The 24,091-nt window shown below is 43.7% G+C and overlaps 1 protein-coding gene across 3 annotated transcripts; it reads left to right on the top strand.

The window, feature by feature from the left end:
• Nucleotides 1-738: 738 nt before the first annotated feature.
• On the top strand, nt 739-22,482 carry slco2b1 (solute carrier organic anion transporter family, member 2B1). 3 transcript variants are annotated; one of them, XM_032576273.1, is made up of 15 exons: nt 739-1,019; nt 3,683-3,788; nt 4,937-5,074; nt 5,472-5,634; nt 5,748-5,957; nt 8,053-8,151; nt 14,009-14,139; nt 16,745-16,838; nt 17,095-17,259; nt 17,445-17,634; nt 17,814-17,958; nt 19,305-19,468; nt 19,874-19,938; nt 20,116-20,236; nt 21,437-22,482. In XM_032576273.1, the coding sequence occupies exons 1-15, from the start codon at nt 859-861 to the stop codon at nt 21,612-21,614; spliced, it is 2,130 nt and encodes a 709-aa protein (XP_032432164.1). In that variant the 5' UTR covers nt 739-858; the 3' UTR covers nt 21,615-22,482. The 3 variants fall into 3 exon arrangements, with proteins under 3 accessions (XP_032432164.1, XP_032432163.1, XP_032432162.1); XM_032576271.1 differs by lacking the exon at nt 739-1,019 and adding an exon at nt 3,409-3,545; XM_032576272.1 differs by lacking the exons at nt 19,305-19,468; nt 19,874-19,938; nt 20,116-20,236; nt 21,437-22,482 and adding an exon at nt 18,027-18,897 and having other exon boundaries at nt 844-1,019.
• Nucleotides 22,483-24,091: the final 1,609 nt, after the last annotated feature.

Below are 24,091 nucleotides of genomic sequence, written 5' to 3'. Positions count from 1 at the left end.
ATCCATCCATCCATCCATCCATTCATGTTCTGGGGTCAGGAGGGGATGGTCACAAGTAATCAAGTTAATTTATGAAGTTTATTAAAGGGGAAGTTTTATGTAAAATCATTTTATCTTTAAATCATGTTTTATAGTTTTTCTCTGGAGTGTTGCTTTGATGTTTGACAAATCCTTTAATCTCCATGGCAACCATTCGCCTTTGAGGCGCAGCTCCTCCCCCACTCAGCTCCTGCAGACTAGCCAGCAGCAATTAGCGAACTTCTGCTGAGATCATTATAGGAGCTGTTGCTCAGAGCAACGCTGGTAAAAACATTAAAAGGTTAACAGAGGAGCCATGTTGGGATGACTTCCTGGAGGCGGAGCTTCGGAAAGAGCAGGAGTTTTTTAAAGAGACAGAGGCTCAATTTCTAGATAAATTAGGAAGTAAAATGTATTTAAGTCATATTTGACATATGAAGCCTTTTATAACTGAAGGTAACACAGTTAGTTGATTGTGAATGTCGATGTGGCTGGAAAACACGTGACGCTGCTCCTTTAAGAAAGTTAAACAAATCCAGATCAAATAAGTTTGATAAACTTCATTTAGTTCCTTTTGACCAATTAATTTATTTTCAGTCTCCAGCAGCGTAACAACTGCAGCCGGTCCACCAGGTTAATAAAAGTTCAGCTTTAACCTCACAGCCGGTTCGGTTTAAAGGGGAAACCAGACTCCTGGTCCAGATTCGGAAATATTAATCCCGCAGGATAAGGTCTGACAGAACCAGTTCGATCCTAGATCCAGATGTGAAGCGGGCGGGCCGGCCGGAGGAATCCGCTCCACTGGGTCAAACAGCAGATAAGCGGGTCCGACCGGTTCAGATGGGTCTCTGGTATCTGCTGCAGCCGAACAGAAGCCGAACAGCGTCTCCAAGCTTCCTGGTTCCTCCCGCCGCCCCGCCTTCCTGCCGCTGGATCGGCTTCAGGCTGCAGCAGAGGAGCAGAACCAGAACCAGCGCCGCCGCTCTGCTGAAGCCTTCACAGTAAGTCTTCCTCTCTGTTTCCTTCATCTTCATCATGACGGGTCTTCATGCTGCTGCTGGTCTGACCGTAAAACGACCTGCTGGGTTTAGAGGAGACCTGAAGCCTGAAGCAGCTGGAGAGACGCGGCTGTTCTGATTTCACTGAAAACCTTCAATTTAGATCAACTCTGAATTTAATTTAAAATAAAAAATAAAAAAAAAACAGCTGATCAATTAATCAGATCACCATCTGCATGAAAACCGGAAATGTGAAACTTTTTCTCTTTTCGCATTTTATTCCAAATGTTTGCAACGCGACCCTGACGGTCTGCTGTAAAACCTCCTGATAACGCCGAGAGTTACTGATTAACTCAAACTTCGGGACCTGCAGGAGTTTCTGCACCACACAGCCTGTCAGAACCACCGGGATCCGGTCCGGTTTACTGTAACTCCAAGAGGATGAGTCGGAACAATCAGAAGATTTGAGCATTTAAAATCAGCCAAACCAGAAAAGATACAAAAACACGCAGAGATGAAAAATTAAATGAATCTCAGGTCAGCTTGACGTGATGATCGGAGTCCCCTGAGAGCATCAGCCTTTCTACAGGAGACCCGGTTAACGGGAACAACGACTAAATGTTGGATTAAAAAGAAACAATCAAAACAAGAAGAGAAGTTTACTTGAGTTCAGGGAACAGATTTAATTTCTCAACCGAGTCAATCATAAGACTATGTTTTTATGATGTTTTTATGATGTTTTTATGGGTTGTTGTTTTTTTTACCTTGTTTTACAATGTTTTTTTGTTTTTTAGCTGCGTTCAGGTTTGCAGATCACAAGTCTTACATTTATTTCCATGCCTGAAGTAATAAAATGTTGAAATCAAAGGGGTGGTGAGCTCAGTCAGCTCAGAGGGAAGATGTTTGAATTTCTGTCACCTTCCACACCGGAACCCTACAGAGAAATTTAAAAGCTCTGGGGTTGTTCTGCTGACCGCAGAGAACGAGGAGAGGCGACAAACTGAATCGAAAGTTCTGACTGAGTTCAGAGAGCAGCCCATTTCTGCTCCAGTTCTGACCAGCATTATTACCCTGATGACCTCATTGCTCCAAACAGCTAGCCTGCTACCTTAGCGAGTCCAGCGGTGAGGCTGTGTTTGTCGTTCTGCTGGTGACCGAGCTGCAGCCGGACTCAGGTTGGACTCCAGAGGAAGTCATGAAGCTTCACCGCTGCTGATTGGACAGGAAACCAGTCCAACCAGTTTGACGACATGTAGAAAGTGTTGCTCCATCTTAAGCTGACTCATTAAGGTCAGATATCTAATCTGGTTACCATCCAGATGAAACCAATTCTGAGCTTTGATAAGGAACTGCTTCCTGTCAAAACAGGAAGTTAAATCACCTGGAACAGATTACTGAATAAAGAAAAACATGGCAGAGGAGAATCTGAATGATAATCAATCAAAGAAATGTTGAAATGATCTTTTTATGGAGGCTTTTTCCTCCATAAAGTTTAAACAGAACCTGAGCTGCAAACCTCAACAAGTGTAAGGCTGGCCAAAGTGCTTTACACTTAAAAACATTACACACCAATTATGAAAACAAACATTACATTTAATCAGATGCTAAAGTTCAGTGTTTTAACGTTTCTCAATTATGTTTGAAGCAAAATTATTTTCTGAGAATGAAAACCCGCAGATGTTTGGTTTGAGACAATAAAACATTTTCTTAAGTATGTTTTTGAAAATGTGTATTTTTTACATTTCAAGCTTACAAAGTTCAGCATTAATCAGATTCATCTTTGCGCTGAACATCACCAAGCAGAGACCTGAGGATTACCACCACATATTTATAGATAGAAAGAAATCAGAAATTTTGATATTACGCTCAGAAATAAATAAAAAAAGAAGAAAGTTTAAAATCTGATATCAAAAAAATTGATTTTTTTGTAATTAATTAGTAATTGTAATTAATTATTTTTGGTTAGAAACCAAAATAAGCAGAATTGTTCTAGAAAAATCGAGTTTGAAAAGTCAAAACTTTGTTAGAAACAATTGCGAAATTTTAAGATTACTCTGAAAATTTCTAGAAAAAGTCGTTCTGCTGGTGAGAAAAGATTTCTGACTTTTGAAACTCGGAAATGTCCATGTTTTTTTTTTTGTTTTTTTCTAAAATAATTTTTCTGAGTTTTTGGCGGACTGATACCGCGCAGAGGACAGACTCTCAGCTCCAGCCTGTTTTTATTTAAATGCTGCAGAAAACGATCCACGGACGAATTCAGACCAGTAGGAGTGTGAAACATTGGTTACCATGGAGACGTGGGGAATTAACTTAGAGCCGCGTTAGGAAACGAGCTTCAGATCCTTCGCAATAAAAGCCCTGTTGTGTTTCGTGTCGGCGGTGGGCGCGTCGGCGGCGCGCGGCCCCGATGGAGGCCCTTCGTGGAGCCCAGAGGTCGGGTCTGAATGCCACCAGGACTTGGAGGGTCGAATCTGATTTCTCCTTCGGTTCCTCTGCAGCTTCTACTCCTGTCTTACTTTTCTCCCTGAGGTTTGCAGAAATGTGCTTGTGTGTGCAGATCAACGTGAGTGTGAAGAAATGTGTGTGGGGGCGGCGGCGGTTCGGGACCTAATGACAGAGTCCAGAACCGGCCGCACCAGTCCGCCTCATCGCTGTGTGTTTTGCAGATTCGGCACTCCTGTCCGCACCGGCCGCAGAGAAGGAATGGTGGCCGACAGCATGAACGCCGCTGGGTCCGCGGGCCGCCGCTGGAGCCCATTCCGCAGCATCAAGGTCGGTTTGGGTTCAGGGTGGAGCAGCAGACGCTGCTGACATGATGGATGGTTGGTGGGAGCCAACATTCACTGTGCTTAAACCCACCGGCTTCTGTTCTCTCTGCTTACATTTAAACAGAGACGTAAATAAATAAATAAATAAATAAAATTCTGGCAAGAATTTTCTGACTCAAGTCGGTTTGGATTAACGAAATTCTGAATCTAAAAAAGATTCGTCTTTTTTTAAAGTGCGACCTTTAAGGATTACTCGGTTATGATGAGGTTTTCTTAAGCTTCTTAGTTCATTCACAACATTTGAGCTGATTTGTGTTTATAGCTTTTTTTTGTGACATCATAGAAAATTAATATTGAGACTTGAATAACATCTTTAATCAAGTTAATTGCAGGCCTTGTAATTAATTGAAAACCAAGCATTTTAATCAAAAACCAAAATAAGCAACATTTTCAGTTCAAAGCTCATTTTTGCTGCCATTTTTATCCAACAGATTGGAGCAAAGTTTTGTTCCAAGAGCTGCATGAAAGTAATCAAGTTATAATCAGCTTAACCAATCAGATAGGTCAGACTGCCGTCCGTTGTAGCATTAAAGTGTTTATTACACAGAGGCATCCTGCTCTGTGTAACACCAGATAAAGCAGTTCAGTTATTGCTGCAATATTTGAACAGCATTTGTTTAACTGCCTGTTAAAGTTGTTAGCGTGGCCAGAAGAATGTGGAGGAGATGAAGGGAAGCTGGTCTGTTGTTCAGCTGAAGCTGCTTGTTTTTCCACTGAAGCAGAGCGGCGGTTCTTAGCAGTTAGAGCCTGAAAACCCTGGATATCCTGGACGAATCCTGCTGCTTCCTGACGTCTGGATTAATCCATCCAGTCATCGTTCTGTTCATGTGAATGTGAAGGTTTCAGGTCTAAAGACCCAAATAAACTCTGTGTTTGACTTTCAGGACATTTTGTTCTTGTTTTCATTCTGAAACTCTTGGTCCAACCTCCAGCACTTTTCTATTTTTCTTCCAAGCGGAGTTTCCTGGAATGGAAAAACGTTTCCAGTTTCTAGTGGTTTGCAGAGAGGGGAGGGAAATCTGGAGTGGATCAGGACTTTCTTGAGCTCTTGTGTTGAAAAAAGCTGCCATGCTGTCTTCCCTCTGCCTGCAGGTGTTTGTGCTGTGCCACAGTCTGCTGCAGCTGGCTCAGCTTCTCGTGTCAGGCTACATGAAGAGCTCCATCTCCACCATCGAGAGGCGCTACGGCCTGTCCAGCCAGAAGTCCGGGATCCTGGCCGCCTTCAACGAGGTCAGTGCCGCAGCTGGAGAGCTTCTCCTCGATTCAAACCCAAACCACCCAAAGGTCTCAGGGTGATGACGGCTGGAGACGGAGCATGGAACCGCTCCAGCACCGAAATGTTACAAAATAAAATCTGAGGCAAACATCCTACAGTCCTCAGTCACTAAACGAGCAATAAGCATTTAGTGAAACGCCATCATCACGCAAATACATATTAAATATGTTGAATTTATTACTGATCATCTCTGACCAGGTTGAGGTTTTAGCCTTGATTTAAAGGAGCTCAGTGTTTCGGTTGCTTTGCAGTTTTCTGCAGGTCTGTTCCAGATTATGAGCTTCACAGTTACTCTCCCCTCTGCTGCATCTTTCTCCCTCCCTCCACCCGTCCCTCTGCTCTCGTGTCCAGGTGGGGAACACCGTCCTCATCGTCTTTGTGAGTTTCTTCGGCAGCCGCGTCCACCGGCCGCGGTACATCGGGGGCGGAGCTCTGCTGGCGTGCTTGGCCTCGCTGCTGATGGCGGTGCCTCACTTCCTGAGTGGAGAGTACACCTACACGGACAAGATCACCAGTAAGAACCGCGCTCTGACCTCTGACCTCTCATCCAGGCTGGACCTGAACGTTACCTCCTGAGACTGAGGTTTGCTTTGCTGCTTGAGGCTGAGCCTGCCTGTTTTCCTACAGCATCCAGCGGTAACAAGTCTGGCCTCTGCTTCTCCTCGTTGCCCTCCAACCAGACGTGTCAGAAGGAGGACAGCGACACCCAGTGGGCTGTCTACCCGCTGCTGCTGCTGGGCCAGCTGCTGCTGGGCATCGGCGCCGTTCCCATCCAGCCCTTCGGCATCTCCTACATCGACGACTACGCCAGCAGGAGGAACTCTCCGCTCTACCTTGGTAGGAGGCCAAAGATAAACTTTAGCCCAGTCGAGAACCACGTAGATTCTGTTGCTGGGCAAATTTAACAAGCTCAGAGAGTGTTTGCGTTTCTACCAAATAAACTCTCGTACATGAACTGGTTTCTTCAAACGTCGGTGCTTCGTTGAGAGTCGACACCCGTTTCCTCCAGTTTGGGGAACCCAGCTTGCATCATCAGCGGCTGGTATTACACAACACAATAGCAGGAGACAAGATGGCGGAGCTGTTACTGCTTTGTTTAAATGTCTTCCTTTAACTTAGTAATCTGCAGGCCGGAGAACTGCAGCCAAGAACAGAGAGACTGAAGTCACAAAAGCAACAGAGAAGCTGATAACTCTGACCAGCGATAATGGAGCCAGTGATAGATTTGGTTTGTGTTAAGGAAACATTCAAGACTAGTTCAAAAACTCGGACTCCAGACCGCGTTGGTGGAAACGGCCTCCCACGGTTCTCATGTCTCTTTGAGACATGAGAATATCTTGTAATATCAACAAGACTCTGAAAGCCGTCCAGGAACTCGCTGAGCTGTTCACTGGAATCCAGTAATATCTGTAATGAACTCCTGAGGACGTCATTGAGATGCTGCAGAGACAAGTTCAGCCTCATTTTGAAAGACAAACTGTTAGCTGTTTCCTCCTGCCGTCCCATCATGCCTCAGAGCTTCTGTCCAGTTTTCTACTGGACCAGATTAATCTAACATCAGTTAAACTAGAGGTGGGACTCGATTAAACTATTAATCAAATCAAGAGGGTCTGCAAGTCATTAATCACATTTTAATTAAAAACCACCTGTGGAGAAAATTAGCAACATTTTCAATTCATAAACCTATTTTGGTGCTAAAGTAATGAATAGCTAGCCGTCAGAGCTCAACAACAGAGATATTTATAGTTTTTAATCTTCAGGTTCTTCAACCACCAGACTGGAGCAAAGAGTTTCAGAAGGTCCTGATCATTCATGGAGCTTCTTTAGAAATCTGGACTGTGGACACTAACGTTAGCGTCAGCTGCTACATGTTAGCATCAGCTGCTTCATGTTAGCATTCAGATGCTATTTTAGGCTAGCATTGCTTTGCTGATAGGCTAACTCTTTTTAGCACACCTTGAACACAGCAACAGCCTTTTCCAGCGTCCAATCAGATCGTTTAGAAGCAGAAATTAACCCCAGTGGGACCAGAGGAGACACTTCGCTGTTAGCTTAAGACGCTGTGCGTCATATTTACAGGAGTACCAGAAACACACAAGCACAAAGCTTCCTGACGGAATTTGCAAATAATTACATTCAAAAAAATGTATAAGTTAAAATCTATGTAATTAATCAAAATTAGCATGTTAAAAGTCCAGTCCCAGTCTAAACATACGGCTTTACTTTTAAAATGACAGAGTGTAAGAGAGTGTTGTACATTTTATTCCTCAGACTGATAGCATGGCTTTGAGAAAAATACCAGCTTGCTCTATAATGACGACCTAAAGGCTGGTATGAACGACATGTTTCTGCTGGATAATGAGTCTCTCTCTCTCTGTGTTGTTGAGATCAACTTGGAGGCTTCTAAGAAAATGTTGCCTAATTATCATGACTGTAGTTAAACATTCTACAGACAAACCAAAAATGTTTTGTTAATCTGTCAGGCTAGTCAAATAGCAACACTGATTAAAATAAACATTTATGAAACTGCAGCCCCTCCACTTATCTGACTGACCTACTTTAACTGGTTTCCTGGAACTGAATCTGAATCCCAGATTTAAATCTCACCAGTTCTTCTCTGCTCAGCTGAAACTCCTTCATAGTAACTTGATGTTCTGATTCCGATGACTGTTCACATCCACATTAAAAACTCAGTAATCAGAATGCGCGAAAATACACAAATACACCAACAAACAGAACATTCGCTGGTTTTCATCTGGGATCCCTGAGCAACAACATGCCATGTCTGTAATATTATACATATTGGTTATGAACAAGGTTCTGAGTCTGAACTGATGTATTTCTGGTGCTGATTGACTCAAAGCACTACAGTGAGGTTTAGTTGTTTGTTTTTCTCTGAAGTTTTGCTTTGATGTGTTGCTGCGTCTTGCAGGCATCCTTCTGGCCATGACCTCCATCGGCCCGGCGATCGGCTTCGTCACCGGATCCTTCCTGCTGCGCTTCTATGTGGACTTTGACAAACTGTCCAGAGGTGAGGATTCACTCTGCTGACGGGTCCCAGCTGGACCAGACACAGACTGTTCACTTGTTTAACATTAGCAAACAAAAGGGAGGACTTCCTGTTTAACACAGTCGATAAAGTGAAACAGAGGAATGGATGGGGGTCACTCATCAACAAACTGCTAAAGCTACCAGGAGCAAAACATAGATGATTAAAGTCAAATGTACGCCCTTTGGGGAACTCAGTGTTTCCTTTTTCTGCAGAAATTATATTTATCGCTGGGGAGTGGGCAGGAAATATGACAACAACAAACATCAATTTGAAACCGTTTCCTGGAATCCAGCAGTTCCTGAAGAAAACAATGACTTCCTACAAGCGCGCTCCACTTTTAGTTCAGCATTTGAATCAGACGTGCAGCAGCAGCGCTGAACCCTCGGGGTGTTCAATGCTAACAAAACAAGAGCAACAACAACCGCCAGAGAAAATAAAACGGTCTTCAGTTACAAATATCTACAGCTTGATTTCAGAACCAAGGAAAGCCTCACACTTTGCTACTGGTGCAGATAGTAAAGGTCAGAGGTCACTTAGCAGGATGCTACTTTTATCTTAACAGGAGGCGTTTCCCTGCTTCTTCAAGCTGCTTTACAGCTGAAAATAAAACGCTTCATTATTCAGTAAATATTCATTCAGCAGCTCGGAAGAAAAAAAGCAATGCAAAAAATCCCTAATTCTCAAACACTCAGCTAAAATAAATCAGTATTTAAACACTCTGTCACTCATGTGAGCTCAGATTCAGCAGGGATATAAACAAACTGTGGGCTCAGGAAAAAAAACCACATTTTAGTAGGTTTTAATTTAGCTGTTGTGTTCTGCAGATTGATGTTATCTCAGGTGCTGCTCCAGTTCGACATGTTTATGATTAATAGATCTACAGTTGGCAGACCTGTCTGAACAAAAATGTGTTTCCTCATACGGGGCAGGTGTGTACAAGAACGACAAAATGTTGCAACTCTTATTGTGTGTGATAGGTGTGTGGGTTGTGTTCAGTCATCATAAACCAAGACTTTGCACCAATTCAACTCAGTTCAAAGGTTTTCATAATTGAGTAGTAAAAGAATCTGGTCAATAATTAAATGTACATCCTCCAATGAATGATCACTCATCAAATATTAAACTGGGTAATTTTTAGATTATTTTAGTTTCCTACTTTTTATTTTAAGAAATAATCTGGCCTCTATCTCTGCATATTATTATTATTATTATTGTTATTATTACTAATAATAATAATAATATTTAAACTCAGTGGAGGACAACAGGAAACACAGCCAACATCAATCTGGACCATTTAACCTGTAAGGGAGTGAACATACTTTTAATGTTTAATTGAAAGTAAACTCACTGATCTTTTACTTTCACTTTGAAAGTGAGGACATATTTAATCATTGAGACAGTGTCTTTTCCACATTTATATTTCTTCATTTTATTTATTTTAACAGCAGAGGTTCATGTAGTTCTAACTTCATTTCTCTGAATCCTTCATTGGCTTTTTATATAATTCTTAAAGTGAAACTAATCCCCTGGTCAACTTGTTTTTTGCTGATTAACTGTCTAAATACTTTCCTCATGTGTAGTTCACACTCCATCAGTAAAATGTTTTTATGTAAGTTGTATTTTGTGTTTACTCTGCTATATAATGACTGGATTTTGCCCATAATAACTGATTTCCATAAGAGCTCAGATGAACACCTTCTGCATACTGAGACTTTTGTAAAAGAGATTAATAATCTCAACAGATTTCTTTCCTGGAAACAAGTAAAATAAAATAAAAAACAGAAGTAGCTAATATGCTTTGTACTACTTGTTAGATGTAACCTAAATATTTGAATGTAGTAACAAAATGGATCCATTTTAACTAGCTAGATTATCAACAGGCTAAAAAATTATTTGCTACGACCTGCTAATTTTGTTTAATTGGGCAATATGGCCAGAAACTTTCTTTAAGTTCTTCACAGTTGGAAAACCATTAAGCTGACAAAAACAAACGAGTATTATTTTGTAAGCGTGTCATGACTTCCTGACATCTGCAACACAGAGGAAGGAGCGGAAGTTGTTTTCTATACGTGGCGAGAAGAAGAGATGCAGTTATGTGCTGCAGCCATACAGACAGACCCAGACCCTAGTCTAGATGTTACCAAGCGCACCCAGTGGATCGCTGTGATTCTATTCGCTGGAATGGTTGCTAGGCAACAGTACTACTTGACCCGCCAGAGAGCAGAAAATAATTTGCAAGCGAGCAGAAAGGTTTGCGAGTGCAGAGAGAATGTTTAGATGGGAGGAGAAAATCTGAGGGAGGACAGAGAGTATTTGAAAGAGAGCAGAAGTTTTGAGTTCAAGAATTACAAGTTTTGAGAGCAGAGAGATGAAATCTGCTTTCAAATTGAAAACGTAAGCTCTGGACTTATGGCGGTAAAATTCACGCAAACAGAACGACCGACTACAGAGTTGAGGGAGAGTGACGGGTTGAAGGCAGCACCCGCTGCTCACTCCAGATGGAGCGCTGCTGCTGTCGCCATTAAACCCTCCAACAGTACAGAAAAAGTCTCCAGAAGGTCTGAAGAGTCACCAAATGTTGCATCGTACACAGTCACTAAGTTGGTTTTAGTCTCCTGGAACCGCCCACTGTTTGTGTTAGGGGTTTGTTTTCACAGGGGCTATTAGTTAAGAAATGTAATGACGAATGTTCTCATAAAGCAGTCGTTCATCAAGGTCCCTGTGAACACACAATGACAGGAATGTGTGCGTTTGTGTGTGTGAGTATGTGGGATTATGAGATTATTTTGTTCCTCAAGCGTTCTTTGTTGTGTCTTTGAACCAGATTATATTCCTAAATCTCTGTGCTGTTGAACTTCAGTTTGTCCGTTAGGGATGGGTCAAACTCTGATGGCTGACCCAGTGGCCTCCACTGGTTCTGGCTCCTGTTCTGCTGTGGCAGCAGGCAGCAAGCGCTAAGATAAAGTATATTTGTTACGGAGTTTGTTTTACTTTGATGCTGAGCTTCACATTCTGTGTCTGATTCACTAGAAGAACAGGCGGTTTCTTAAGCTCACTGATCTATAGATGAATTTCAACAGAGAAGCGGCCGAATGGCATTCATAAACACCCAGGAGATAAAGGTTTAAATCGGCAATCTGATAAATTTGTGGTTTCCAAACGTTTCACTCTCCAGGTTTCTGGTCTTATATAATGTCAGTTTGAATAACGTCACCAACCTGTCAGTGTTTCAAAGAAATTATAAAATGACTCATGATAACTTTCACTTTGCATTGTTTTTCAATGCATCATCAGGAAGCATAACTGACTCTGCCAAGCATTAATATGAATACCAGGGAGCGTCATCATCTGCTGTCCTAGTTTTCAGGTGTTGGGGAAATTAATTCTCCAGGCTTTTTGAAGGTCTGGGTTACAGTTCTCCAGAAACTGTTTACTTTGTCGGATCCGTGATAAAGGGACCTTTCTTTTTGAGTTATGTGGCAACAGAAACAGTCTTAGCAAAATTAGTTCAACTGATCCACATTTTTCATATTCCCCTGAAAACAACAAAGGAGAACAGAAAATGGAAAACAGATGGTTTAGCAGAAATGTGGTCCCAGTGCAGACAAACTGCAGTAAATATCTGTTTCAGTTTCAGACACAACAGGAACAGACTGAAGCTGATCTATTAGACTCTGATTAAATAGATGACAAAACTTTTTATGGAGAGAAATGAAGAACGCTGGTATGTTTCAAAATATAGATGTTTGTCTTGCTAATTAAATGTTTAGTTTGAAGTGAAGTATTTCTCTCAGAGCTTAATATTTTGGTAATATTCTAAATTTACTTGCTAATAAGTGGAAGTGAGCTGCAAAAAGTTTTTTTCTTAGAGATAAATATTTAGCTTACCAATAAAACATTTAATTTGCAGCTAAATATGTAGTTTGCTAATTAAATATTTAATTGAAACTGTGACATCTATAAATGAATGAAAAATATAGAGAAACTATTACTTTGAAAAATCAACTCCCATTTTCTCCCCATGACAGACAAATGACCCAAATTATTGCTGCTGGCTTTTGACTGTGGAATCATCGGCGCCCCATTGGGCCGTGTACCACCTCTCTCCCAGTAACCACAGGAGAGTGGGACCAGTTGATCAATTGAGGAAAAGCTTCATGGGATAGTTGATGCTTTGCTGAATTTGACAGGGAAATAAAGCATTTTTCCCAGGCTTCCAAGAACACCTGCTCACCATCTTTGGCTTTCAAAGTTCATGTTTCTTAGTTCTTGTCAGCGTCTGTTAGCGTGTTTGTGCAACAACCACTCTTCCACTTTCTGTGGTCACACATTTCTGATTTTTATTGTACCGTAAAATCAACTGATATCAAACAAAAACATCCAGACAAACTGTTTCCCAACCCGCTCATGCAACCACTGTGAGCCTCCAGCGTTCACCGTTCAAGTCTGGTTCTGTAAAAGCAGAGTACAGCATGACAGCGTCATCTGCATGAGAAAACATTTTCATTTTTAAGTTTTTTAAGTTTACCTCTGCTTCTTAGAGAGAACTGTGGTTCATAAACTGGAAAATAGATTTCATAGTTTCACCTGGATGAAACGCTGAGCACTGCAGCTGGTAACATTAAGAAACGTGAAATATGATGTTAAAAGTCAGACTTCAGCAAATAAGGGACTAAATGTCCCTTCAGATTACATTTGCTGTGAGCTGGCACATTGGAGGGCAGCCATGCTGGACCTGGGCTGGAAGCTGTTTATTTTGTTGTATTTTTTTACCTCAGAGTGATAAACTTTCTATTATTTCTATCTCGATTTGATGCAGCAGAACCTCCCACACTTCATCTATCTGTCCTCTCTGTCCCCCATATTTTTTCCAGTTTCCCGTGACAACGATTTAATCTGTTGTTATGTTGCAACGTGTTTTTCAGAGCCGTCTTTAAATGCAACTGGAGATTAAGATGTTTGCACTGTTTTTGCACCTTTAGGGCAGAGACTGAGACGTGTGCAGAACTGCAGGCTGTGTGTAGTAGAATCATGGCAGAAAACAAGCAAAATGCAAAAATCGTGGCAGATTTTTCCAAACAGACCGAGTTGAGTGATGCTGCTGGATGCAGATGAAGTTAGCTAAACTAGCTAATTAAAGCTAATATATAATCTTAAACTTAACAAGAACATGTTGCTAATTTTATTATCTATGCTCAGAGGTGGGTAGTTCTGGTTACATTTGGTTTAGTAACTTTTTGTTAAAAAGGGTAATTAGGAGTAATTTTACTACACTGTACTATTTACTTTTACTTGAGTAATATTAATGTTGCTACTTTTACCTGAGCAGATAGATTTTTTATTTAAAGAAATAAACTTCAGAGATGGGAAACACTAGTTTTTCTACAGGTTGCTGTTTACGTCATTATTGCTGATTTTGTATTATTAAACATGGTTATTTTATTTGAACATTAGTTCATGTATTTATTTTACAGTAAAAGCCCGATGACGGCCCAGCTATAGTGCTCTGGAGCCGGGTCTGGCACCTGATCAACGGTAGATCTGTAGAAACTAAAATCCTGAGAAAGTAAAACCGGGAGCGCTGCTGCTGGATGGGTTTGAACAGGTTCTGATCCAGTTTCCATGGAAAGTCTCAGGGGAAAGTGACAGAATGCCAACAGTGGTTAATCATCATTTATTATCTCAGATCTTCCTCCCAGACAGACTCTATCAGTTAAACAGCAAATAACACACGGCTGTATGGTGAAATATGTAACATGTTGTTTGAGATCATTTCTCTTCAATTCGGAGGATGTTTAAATTAAACGTAAGTTGTGTTTTGTCTGTGCGGTTCCAGATGAGATAAAGCTGGATCAGAAAGACCTTCGCTGGGTCGGGGCCTGGTGGCTGGGCTTCCTCGTGGCCTCCAGCTTCCTCTTCCTCACTGCTCTGCCGTACCTGTTCTTCCCCAGAGAGATGCCCAAAGAGGTGAGTCAGGATCAGCCGGCGAATCGGTCCACCACCGTTTCACCCCAGAACAGACACTGTTACTCACCACAGCAGAATCTGGAATTACATGAAAAGTTACTTTACATGACAAGAATGTTGGAGGTTAAGAATTATTTAAAAATGAGTGATGATTCTGTCTTTATCTGCAGAGTGTAGAGATGAGAATCAGGACTTTTACATTAGGACATTTTTTATGGTTTCTCCCGTTTTCATTCCACTGTAAGTTACAACGTGTTCAGCATCTCCATGTTTATCTTTGATTTGGAGGGTGGGGGGATGCCTCTCCACCGTTGCCTCTCCACCGTTGCCTCTCCACCGTTGCCTCTCCACTGTTGCCTCTCCACTGTTGCCTCTCCACTGTTGCCTCTCCACTGTTGCCTCTCCACTGTTGCCTCTCCTGTGTGACTCTGGGTTGCCCTGTGATGAACTGGGGATCAGATCAGTCCAGGGTGGACCCAACCAGCAACTGTCTTCTGCTCATCTTAGTTTGGTCCCGTCAGGTAACGGGTCTAGGAGCGAAACCAACACATTATTCTGCTCAGTGACTCTCCAGCTCAGACCTGAAGGAGACGCAGTATTCTGGGTCTGCCACCGATGGGCCATGACTGGAACACCTTCAAACCAATCTAGATCCATGATGGATGACAGAACTCCTCATCTTATGAGTCCAGAGGTCCTAGAGGAGCCAAACAGCTGTGAACCTTTGCAGGCTGCGATGAAGCTTATGGCTTTAATCCACCAACAGAGCCAGATGTCTCCACAAAGGAAGCAACCTTCAGAAAACCTCGTCGTCATGACTACACCACTCCAGATGTGGTCCAGTCCAAGCAAAGACCAACATGCACTGGGAACCAGTTTAACTACCAGCTGAGGATACAGACAGCTCCTACTGCAGGTTCACAAGGATTGGAAGGTTGTCAAAGTAACCAGGTACCCGTTACCCCCCACAGAATGAGGACCCATTAGTGAACAGATCAACACAACTCTTGAGGAATTGGCCACCTCAGCAGATCTCTGAGGTGGCCAATGAGGTGGGGATAAAAGCGCCTCCGCTCCTCCTGACCCTCAGGCCCTGGAGCAAGGCTTTCCAGGGAGGCCTGGACCGTTGGGTCCCATTGTCTGGTCCCTTGTAACTAGGATTGCCTCTCTGATCAGTCTCTCCTTGGGTGTTGCTTCAGTTGTGACACTGAGAAGCGTGCTAAACACCTTGATCCATCGTTGTCCAGAGGCGTCTGTCGCTCGGGGCTAAACCTGTTTCTCTGTGACTCAGTTACTCTCAATGAAAACAAGCACTGTGGATCAACAACATGATGATCCCTGCAGAGTCTAATCTGTGTGATTAAAATGTTTGTGGGCAAACGTAGCTCCTGCAGGCCATCAGTCAACTGTGTGAGGAGAGGGGAGTATTCACAGCTCTGGGAGGATTTTTCCACAGGAAGTAATTTCCTTGAACATAGTTTATGTGCAGCGGGCCCCCTGTGGTCCGCTGCGCCCGATGGAGATCTGCTGAGGTCAGTGAAACGGTTGAACAGAGGATCAGGTTTATTGACAGAAGAGGAGGCAGGAATGTCATTAGATCTGACTTAGTGGAGCTCAGTCCTGCTGCAGCTTGTCGAGGTAAAGAGAGTTCAGCGAGCTTTGGCTCCGACCCATTTAGCAAGCAGCAGCATAAGCATTATATAAACTCTGCACATGTTTTCACCTAAATGATGCAGCTGTGTAGGAGGTTACGCAACAGAATTTCCAGTTTGACCCCTGTTTCGAAAAAGACTTCAGCTGAAAAATAAGCAAAAACTTTTCCTTTCTGTTTCCTTCTGGAGCGAAACGTCCTGGAATCTTTTTGAGAATCTGTTTCTGCTTCCTGAGCCACAGAGGCAGCACAAACGAGACCCAATCACGTTCAATCTATCACAATGTTAAAACAGGAAAATGCACAAGTACATTGTCGGACGACGGGCTACGTCATTGACTATATAGAATATAAATTATAGCGATGAAACACACATGGATTTATTTGTGAAACCTGTTCAGTCTGGTTCCCGGTGGAGGCAGACAAAGTGAGAGCGCAATGGAGGGAAAATTATATTTTATAAGTTTAGTATTCAGTATTCAGCTCCGTGTCGTGTAAATGTGGGTCAGATCAGCAGCACCAGGTTCTGACAACATGAAACCGGGTCAGGAAAGGTTCTGACTCAGACATGAGCTTCATTCATCTGTAGTGAAAATAAGTCAAACTGAGAGTCAGTCAGTTTGTCTGGATTTGGACCTGGTGTTAAAACTGAAAGTCGGAGACTTGGCTCTGACCCGGTGTTGTGCAACAACCTGACAGAGAGCCAGCTGTTCAGAACCAGCTGAGGAGTCTGCACGATGCAAACGGGTTCGGTTCATTGCCAGAGACAAACCAGGAAACAGATGACAGAATATTATCAGTTTGAATAAAATATTTTTTCTGTTGAAATGAATGTCTGCCAGCCAGTTTCATGAGAATGAAAGAAAGAAAGATAAACTCTGTTTTTGGTCCTTCAGCTGTCAGTGAACGGTCGTTTGCCGACCAGAACCGTTCATCTGGTTCCTCTCTGTGCAGAACGGAGCGGACGACCAAGAGTCTGGAACCGACATCGTGCCGCCACCGAAGACCGACCCCATGAGGGATCTCACCCTGCTCCAGTTCCTTAAAAGTAAGAGTCAGTTTCCCCCGCTTCCTTTTCCTGCCTGACGCCGCAGAGGTCACTCTGGGTCAGGATGCTGACCGCCTGCTTTCTCAGAGCCAGGAGCTCTTAGGCTTAGGCCCAGTAAACATGTTTACTGCGTGATGAACGATGAAAACGTTAATCTGGAAAAACGTTTCCAGATGACTGACCTAAAGATGAAACCCAGAGTGTTTACATGTCCCAACCAGTCCAAGCTGAAACTAAAACGTATCTGATTCCCCAGGTTTCCCTCGCATTGCCCTGCGGACGCTGAGCGGCCCCATCTATCTGCTGGTGGTTTTGGCGCTGGTCAACATGGCGGCGCTGGTGTCTGGCCTCGGCACCTTCATGCCCAAGTTTATTGAGAAGCAGTTCAGCCAGACCATTCCCTTCTCCAACATGATGATTGGTGAGAGCGCCTCCAATGCCAATGCTAACGCTGTCGCTCCAGAAGGTTCTGAACTCAGCAGAACTCAGGATGTTCTTGTTCTGGTTCTATGACTTTGTGTTCCTGTGTTTTGTGATGTGAAGCTCTTTGAACAATGTTCTAGAATAATAAACTTGATTTGCTGTAACTGGGCCTCCCTGCTTCAGGAGGAATCGGGATGCCACTGGCGGTGCTGGGTGTGGTTCTAGGCGGAGCTCTGATGCGACGGTTCAACATGTCAGTCGGCGGCGCCAGCAAGCTGTGCACGGTGGCCATCTTGCTCTGCCTGATCTCCGCCCTGCCCATGCTCTTCATCGGCTGCTCCACCCAGAAGGTCGCCGAGGTTTACCCTGTCAGGTAGCGTCTCCATCCACCTCCATCAGTGATTCATAACTCACAGCCAGAGTCTTTAGTCAGCCATGCTCAGGAGATTCTATTGGACCTGGTTCTTTTGGGGGTTTGTTTTAAACTGCTCCACAATGTGCGGTTCTGGTTCTGATCGCAGTTGGGTCGAATCGGTCTCTGTGTGTCCCCAGGTACAGTTCCCCACAGTGCAGAGCTGACTGTGGCTGTCGTCCGGACGCTTTCAATCCCATCTGCGGTTCCAATAATGAGGAGTACAGGTCTCCTTGCCACGCTGGCTGTTTGGCCAAAGACATGGACGCCAGCAACAAACCCACGGTGAGCTGAGTCATCAGTCACAGAGTTGAATATGGATTCAGTAACTCCAGATTCACACCGTCCAACAGAACCATCAACTCTCAGCCCAATCTGAGTGTTCTCCAGTCCATTACTTGATACTCCATCCCAACTCGCCCGCTGATCTCCTCGGGCTCAGTTGGTGCTTCCACGACGTTCTGATGGTCTGCAGAGGTTTCTCCACCTGCACCATCAGCGTCAGCCCTGCTGTGGAGCAGAAAACACCTCCACTCTCTGCGTAGTGTTCAATAAGTCATCCTGCACAGCCACAGCTATGGCAGCCGACAGGTTCAGACACAGTAAACAGCAAAAGGATCCACAAATATTTGAACAATGCAAAGTCCAAAAAACTAATTTAACAAAAAATGCCACAAACAAAAAACACTGCAACATCAGGAAATACAAGCAAAAGGGAAAATCCTGCAAATGGCAAAAACAACTGCAAATATGAACTATAACGTCCTCCACTAGGGGGAGTCTGGAGTCTGTGATACTGCCAGAGTAAATATCCTGCTGATTTTCAGACTTTTTGAAAAAGGCGTGAAGCGCAACAAACCTTTTCTTTACTGAGGGTCGGGTCTCATATGATCTGCTGATCGACTCCCCCTGCTGGACTGGAGGACTTCCATTATGGAGGAACTTTTCAGTGTTTCATACTTGCAGCTGTTTTTACTGTAATCGCAGCGTTTTCCTCCAGGCTTCCATTTGCTTTGGTTGCAGCATTTTTCATGTGCATGTTTTTTTTTTGTGGTTTGGTTTTTGCATCATTCACATGTTGTTTTCACCTGTCGGCCATACTGCCCTCTCAGCAGGGTGACCTGGGTCAGGCAAGCAGGTGGTGGGGTTCTGATCGTTTCTTATCCATTTATGAGAATAATAATAATAATAATAATAATAATAATAATAATACATTTTATTAAATAAAATAATCTAATACTACAAGCTGTATGGTTTTCAGTTGTGACGTGAGGAGTTGCAGAGAGGAATGAAGGTGGATGGAGAGGATTGATATTCTTTGTGTTTTGTTTTATATCAAATTTATATGATAAACAAGCGAGGACTGAACCTTGAAGAACAAGAAAGAGTTTCTGTAAGATGGTGTCAAAAGTTGCTCAGAGTCGTTAGCAGATCATGATGGAAATGATTCTCATCCCAAATGTTTAACAGAACCTGTCTGCGGTTCTGATTCTGTTTTCAGAGCTTTGAACTCCCAAAAAATGGTTTTATTGACATTGTTTTTAAAGTCCGATACCAGAGCTCAGGATGAGGAATGTTACCATGGAAACAGTGTCCTCAACATTATCCCGACCATCTGTCTGTTTCTATAGAACTTCACAGACTGTCGGTGCATCTCTAACGGTTCTGGTTCGGCCCGGCCCGGGACCTGCGGCAGTGGCTGTTCCCACCTCCTGCTGCCCTTCATCGTCCTGATGGGGATCACCAGCTTCATCATCTCCTTCACCCAGACTCCCTCCTACGTGATGGTACTCAGGTAGGAGAGCCACGGCTGGTTCCGGGTTGTTTGAATATTTGGTTGTTTGGTTAGTTGGTTGGTTGGATATTTGGTTGGTTGGTTGTATGTTTGTTGAACCAGTCAGAGAACCAAAGATCAGGAAGGGAATCCCGTTGTTTTCCTGCAGCTCTGTCCTTTTCTGGCTCGTCTGGAGCTTCACAAACCTCCCATTCCATTCCATGTTTCCCTTCCTCACATCCAGAATTTCATGCAGTCTTGAGTTTTAAAGCTTTTTATCTTGAATGGTTGACTGGAGAGATTAAAGAACAGGTCTGGTTGTCTGGAAGGAAATCAAATAAACCTTTCTGGTTTGTTCAGAGGAACTCACTGAAATAACAGATTCTGTTCTGGGAACTGTTCATCATGTTTGCGTTTGTTCTGCAGGACGGTTCCACCTGAAGATAAGTCCTTTGCTGTGGGAGTTCAGTACATGCTGTTCAGAGTCCTCGGTGAGTCACAGCGGCCCGTCAGAATCTCCTGCATGTTCTGCTGTTGTTCTGCCATCCAATAGAGAAACTGGCTCAGTTCTTAAGTTCACAAACATCCAGCTGCTGCCAGATGTTTGTGGCCTTGTGAGCACTGGCGCTACCAGAAGGTCAACATGTGCAATGTTTTTGTCTGTGCAGCGTTTCTGCCCGGCCCGGTTCTGTATGGCAGCGTCATCGACACGACCTGCATCCTGTGGGGTGAGAAATGCGGACAGAAGACTTCCTGTCTCTACTACAACCTGGACAACTTCAGACAAAGGTACATGCTCCACCCACCGGTCATCCTAGGAACGTTATTCACTTCTCAGTAATTAGTTGAAAAAATCTTATTGGTATCACTTCAACGAGGTTGGAAGGCCTCTGCACCATCACCCTAATCTTTAACATTTCTTGTTCAGAACCAAACTCAGGTTGTTTATCCTCCTAATGGTCCAGTAGACCCGGTTCTACTGGAACCAAAAGTTCTTCATCTGTTCCAACTCCAGCTGCTGTGGTTCTCTTTCTCTCTGTTCTGAGTCAAACCAATCAAATCACTTGAGCTACCTGTTCCCCTCCTGGCCTGTGGGGGCGCTGCACCAAGAACCACTGAAGGAAACAACACATAAAACTTCCTTCTTCACCAAAAGGAAATTAAAATGGAGGCGTCAGGCTTTAGTGGTTGGAGGATTTCTCTTTAGTCTTTGGCTAAAGACCACGAGCCATTTCTCCTGCTAGCACTAGGCTAGCACATTAGCTTTGGCTATATGTACCCAGAATGCCCTACGCTGTAGTCCACTTCCTGCTTTTAGAGCGGCCTCCGGTCCGCTTGGCGTTCACATTCAAATCGAACCAGAGTTCACTACAACCAAACCCAGGCCAACGTTTGGAGGACCAGAGGTCAGAGGTCGGTTAGCGTTCACACCTCACCAACCGGACCCGACTTTTCTAGACAAATGGACTGGAGTTGGGTTGAAGTGGACTGAACAGGGCTGGTGGGGATGCAGCCTGAATCCAACAGGGAGACCTGGGCTCAGTCCAAGTTTATCAGGTAGACATTCAGCATTGTTCACTCCAAGGTTCCCCAAAAGGTTAAAGCAGGAACTCTTTTGTTTTAAATCATGTTCAGCTGAATCGTGCTGCCTTAGCAGGTCGTCCTTCCCCTCCCTCTGTCTCCCAGCAACCAGCACAGCTGAGCAAAGGTACAGTCTGGACATGTGCGCTCTTTCCCTGAGCTGAGAGTCATGAGCGAAGGATGAAACAAATTCTTAATCTGTTCAGAAAATGATTGCATGTCTTTGAATAGTTCAAAACCCAAAGAGTGTCTGATTCCTCTGGTGATTCAGGGAACGGTGAACCTGTAGCACCTTCTCTGCCTCCATCACCTTCAGCTTCACGCTATTCGAGTGACGACGCAATATTTCAAGAATTTCCCAGCAGTCAGAATTGGCATTAGGTAGTGACTGCAGCTCTGTGTGTGCAGGTTCCTGGGTCTGATGGTGGTGTTTGTCTGCGGAGCGCTGCTCTGCTTCCTGCTGACCATGGTCGTCCTGAGGAGAAGAGGCGGAGCTTCCCAGCTGCCGCCCGGAACCAAAGCACGCTACGAGATGGTGGGAGAGCAGAAAACTCCGGAGAAAGAGCAGGCCTCATTGAAGACCTGAAGAGAGGCAGCCGGAGGACAAGCAGGAAGTGCTCCTGACCGGAACAGGAAGTGCTCCTGATGGGAAAAGGAAGCTGCCCACTGGTTTTCCTGATGATGGCATAAAGAGCCGGTCGGCCCTAACAAGACAGTGTTTCTATGTTTGTGCCTCTACTACTCTGCACCCTCTGGTGACGTTTGCTGTGAGTTTTTGTACACAAAATGTTTTTGTGCAGAATTTTTTACCCATTCTGTGTAACCTCAGTGGGTTCTGAAGCCCGATGCAGAACAAAGACAGTAAAGTGAACTTTAAATGGTTTTTATGGGACTTATCTTTGTGAAATACAGCGCAGCTTTCAAAGTGAATACAGAAGCATCGTGAAAAGAAAATATAAGCTCCTTCCATTAGCAGTGAACTGCAGTACTGACCTGAACCCGGTTCATTCTGTGCATAAACCCAGACTCTGTGTCAAAGGCTGCTCCAGTTCATCCTTCAGACATCTTCTCTCTAACCTGACAACATCGACTTTAGACAGTGACTTCAGAAATCTGCTTTTAAGTAGCTGCACTTCTGCTACCATCCACTAGGTGCTGCTCAAACGATCAGAGCTCTAAATGATGAGGAAGATGAGGTGAATGGCTGATGAAGACGTCTACCAGACTCTAAGAGAGGAACAATAATCTGTGAATTCTTCAGATCAGAGCAAACGTCCCGACTTTCCTGCTGCTGCTTCATGTTTTCAGACGTTGAACCAAATTTCAGGCTCAACGATACTATTTTATATATCTCTACTGCATATAAAATGTATTTTTCTACAAGTGTGTTTAAGATTTTTGATTGAAATTTCTGGACCTTTTCAAAAATACTAAAGCTTGTTTTATAAACTGTGTTTTCAAAGAGTAGAAATCATTTTTTGAATTTTTTCTGTCAGAACTTAAAACCAACAGAAAAGATGTTTACGGAAAAAAGGTTGGTTGGTTGGTTGGTTGGTTGGTTGGTTGGTTGGTTGGTTGGTTGGTTGGCTGGCTGGCTGGCTGGCTGGCTGGTTGGTTGGTTGGTTGGTTGGTTGGTTGGTTGGTTGGTTGGTTGGTTGGTTGGTTGGCTGGCTGGCTGGCTGGTTGGTTGGTTGGTTGGTTGGTTGGTTGGTTGGTTGGCTGGCTGGTTGGTTGGTTGGTTGGTTGGTTGGATGTTTCATTGGTTGCTTGGTTGGTTGGATTATCTCCTTCAGGATTTCATCTCTCCGTCGTTTTTCTCTCGCTGATGGCGTCATGTTTTTGCGCTCGCTCATTCAGCGTTCCTCTAATTCGTCTCTGGATTCTCCATCCTGATCCTCCTGATCTCTCACTTCTCGTTTCTTTCAGTTCAGCCTCAGCTGAGGCGATTCAGGAAGTTCTGGTTGAACTTTTTCTGAATGTTTGTTGTGTCAAATTCTGTGATACAGGCAGGATGTGGTGACTGTTTTATGGGTCGTCATGTTCCAATGCATGATGACCGCATCGGTGCCATCATCATGCCGCTCCACCTCCTCCATCTTTAGATGATTTTCTTCTGTGGAAACATTTCAATCTTCACCATGTCAGCAGATCAGCAGCTAATTCTGGTTTATCTGATTCATGGTTCAGTTTTTACTCATTTTACTTCCTGAAATTCACTGATTCTCTTCCTGGAGATGAAACTTGAACTATTCTCCTCCACCGCTGGTTCTGATCTGGTTCTGACAGTTAGGATCAGAACCAGACCAGAGTCTGAGGTTCTGAAGGAAGATCTTCCTGCTGGCAGGTAGACGATTGGTTCACCTCAGTCAGAGCATTCCTGCCAGGCGGACGGGTTCAGACACAGAGCGGCTTACAGAAACACGGTGCAGGTCCAGACCCGCGGGCCTGGAACCGGTACCGTTCATCCCCCAGATATTTAAACAGTCATTCACACACTTTCACTGTAGGTGATCCGTTTACACAGAACCTGATGGAAAAGACCAGAAATATGTGGAAGATGAAAACAAAACTCTTTCATTTAATTAATAATTAAGATATCATAAAATATTTATTTAAGATTTATTATTTAAATGTTGGTTTTTTTCAGTGTAGATACTTTTATTGCAGTTTTTCTGCCTTCAGCTGAACGATTATCATTAATTACTGATAGGATTGATCAGAAATGCTTAGACTTGTTGAGGTTGTTTTGATATTTTCCCAGCAGGCTGAGTGACATTCTGATTCTGGATGAGGACAGGAAACAGGAAGTGCTGGTACCGGTCCGTGACGACCCGGGTCCGGACTGAGAAAACCTGCATCCGTTTATAAGAAGGTTCTGCTGAGCTGTGTGTGCAGCACTGCAGTAATCCAGTCATGAGTAACTGTTTACGTAAAACTGGAAATTAGTTCAGCAACATGAGTCAGGACCAGAGGTCAAAGGTTAAGCCAAGGTTCTGAGGACGTCCAGGTTTCTCCTTCAGTCCAGACTTCGCTCTGCAGCAAAGAAATTATTTCCATTTGGGT

The sequence above is a fragment of the Xiphophorus hellerii genome, chromosome 11 (genome assembly GCF_003331165.1).
Source record: "Xiphophorus hellerii strain 12219 chromosome 11, Xiphophorus_hellerii-4.1, whole genome shotgun sequence".
NCBI classification, from domain to species: domain Eukaryota; kingdom Metazoa; phylum Chordata; class Actinopteri; order Cyprinodontiformes; family Poeciliidae; genus Xiphophorus; species Xiphophorus hellerii.
Note: the sequence above shows the minus strand (reverse complement) of the source record. Positions and strands in the feature narration are given on the sequence as shown.

Coding starts and splice junctions, on each gene's coding strand:
- slco2b1 (XM_032576273.1), top strand. CDS start 859: ATGGGTCTCTGGTATCTGCTGCAGCCGAACAGAAGCCGAACAGCGTCT. Junction 5,635..5,747: donor CTACACGGACAAGATCACCA/GTAAGAACCGCG, acceptor GTTTTCCTACAG/CATCCAGCGGTAACAAGTCT. Junction 16,839..17,094: donor CCTGCTCCAGTTCCTTAAAA/GTAAGAGTCAGT, acceptor CTGATTCCCCAG/GTTTCCCTCGCATTGCCCTG.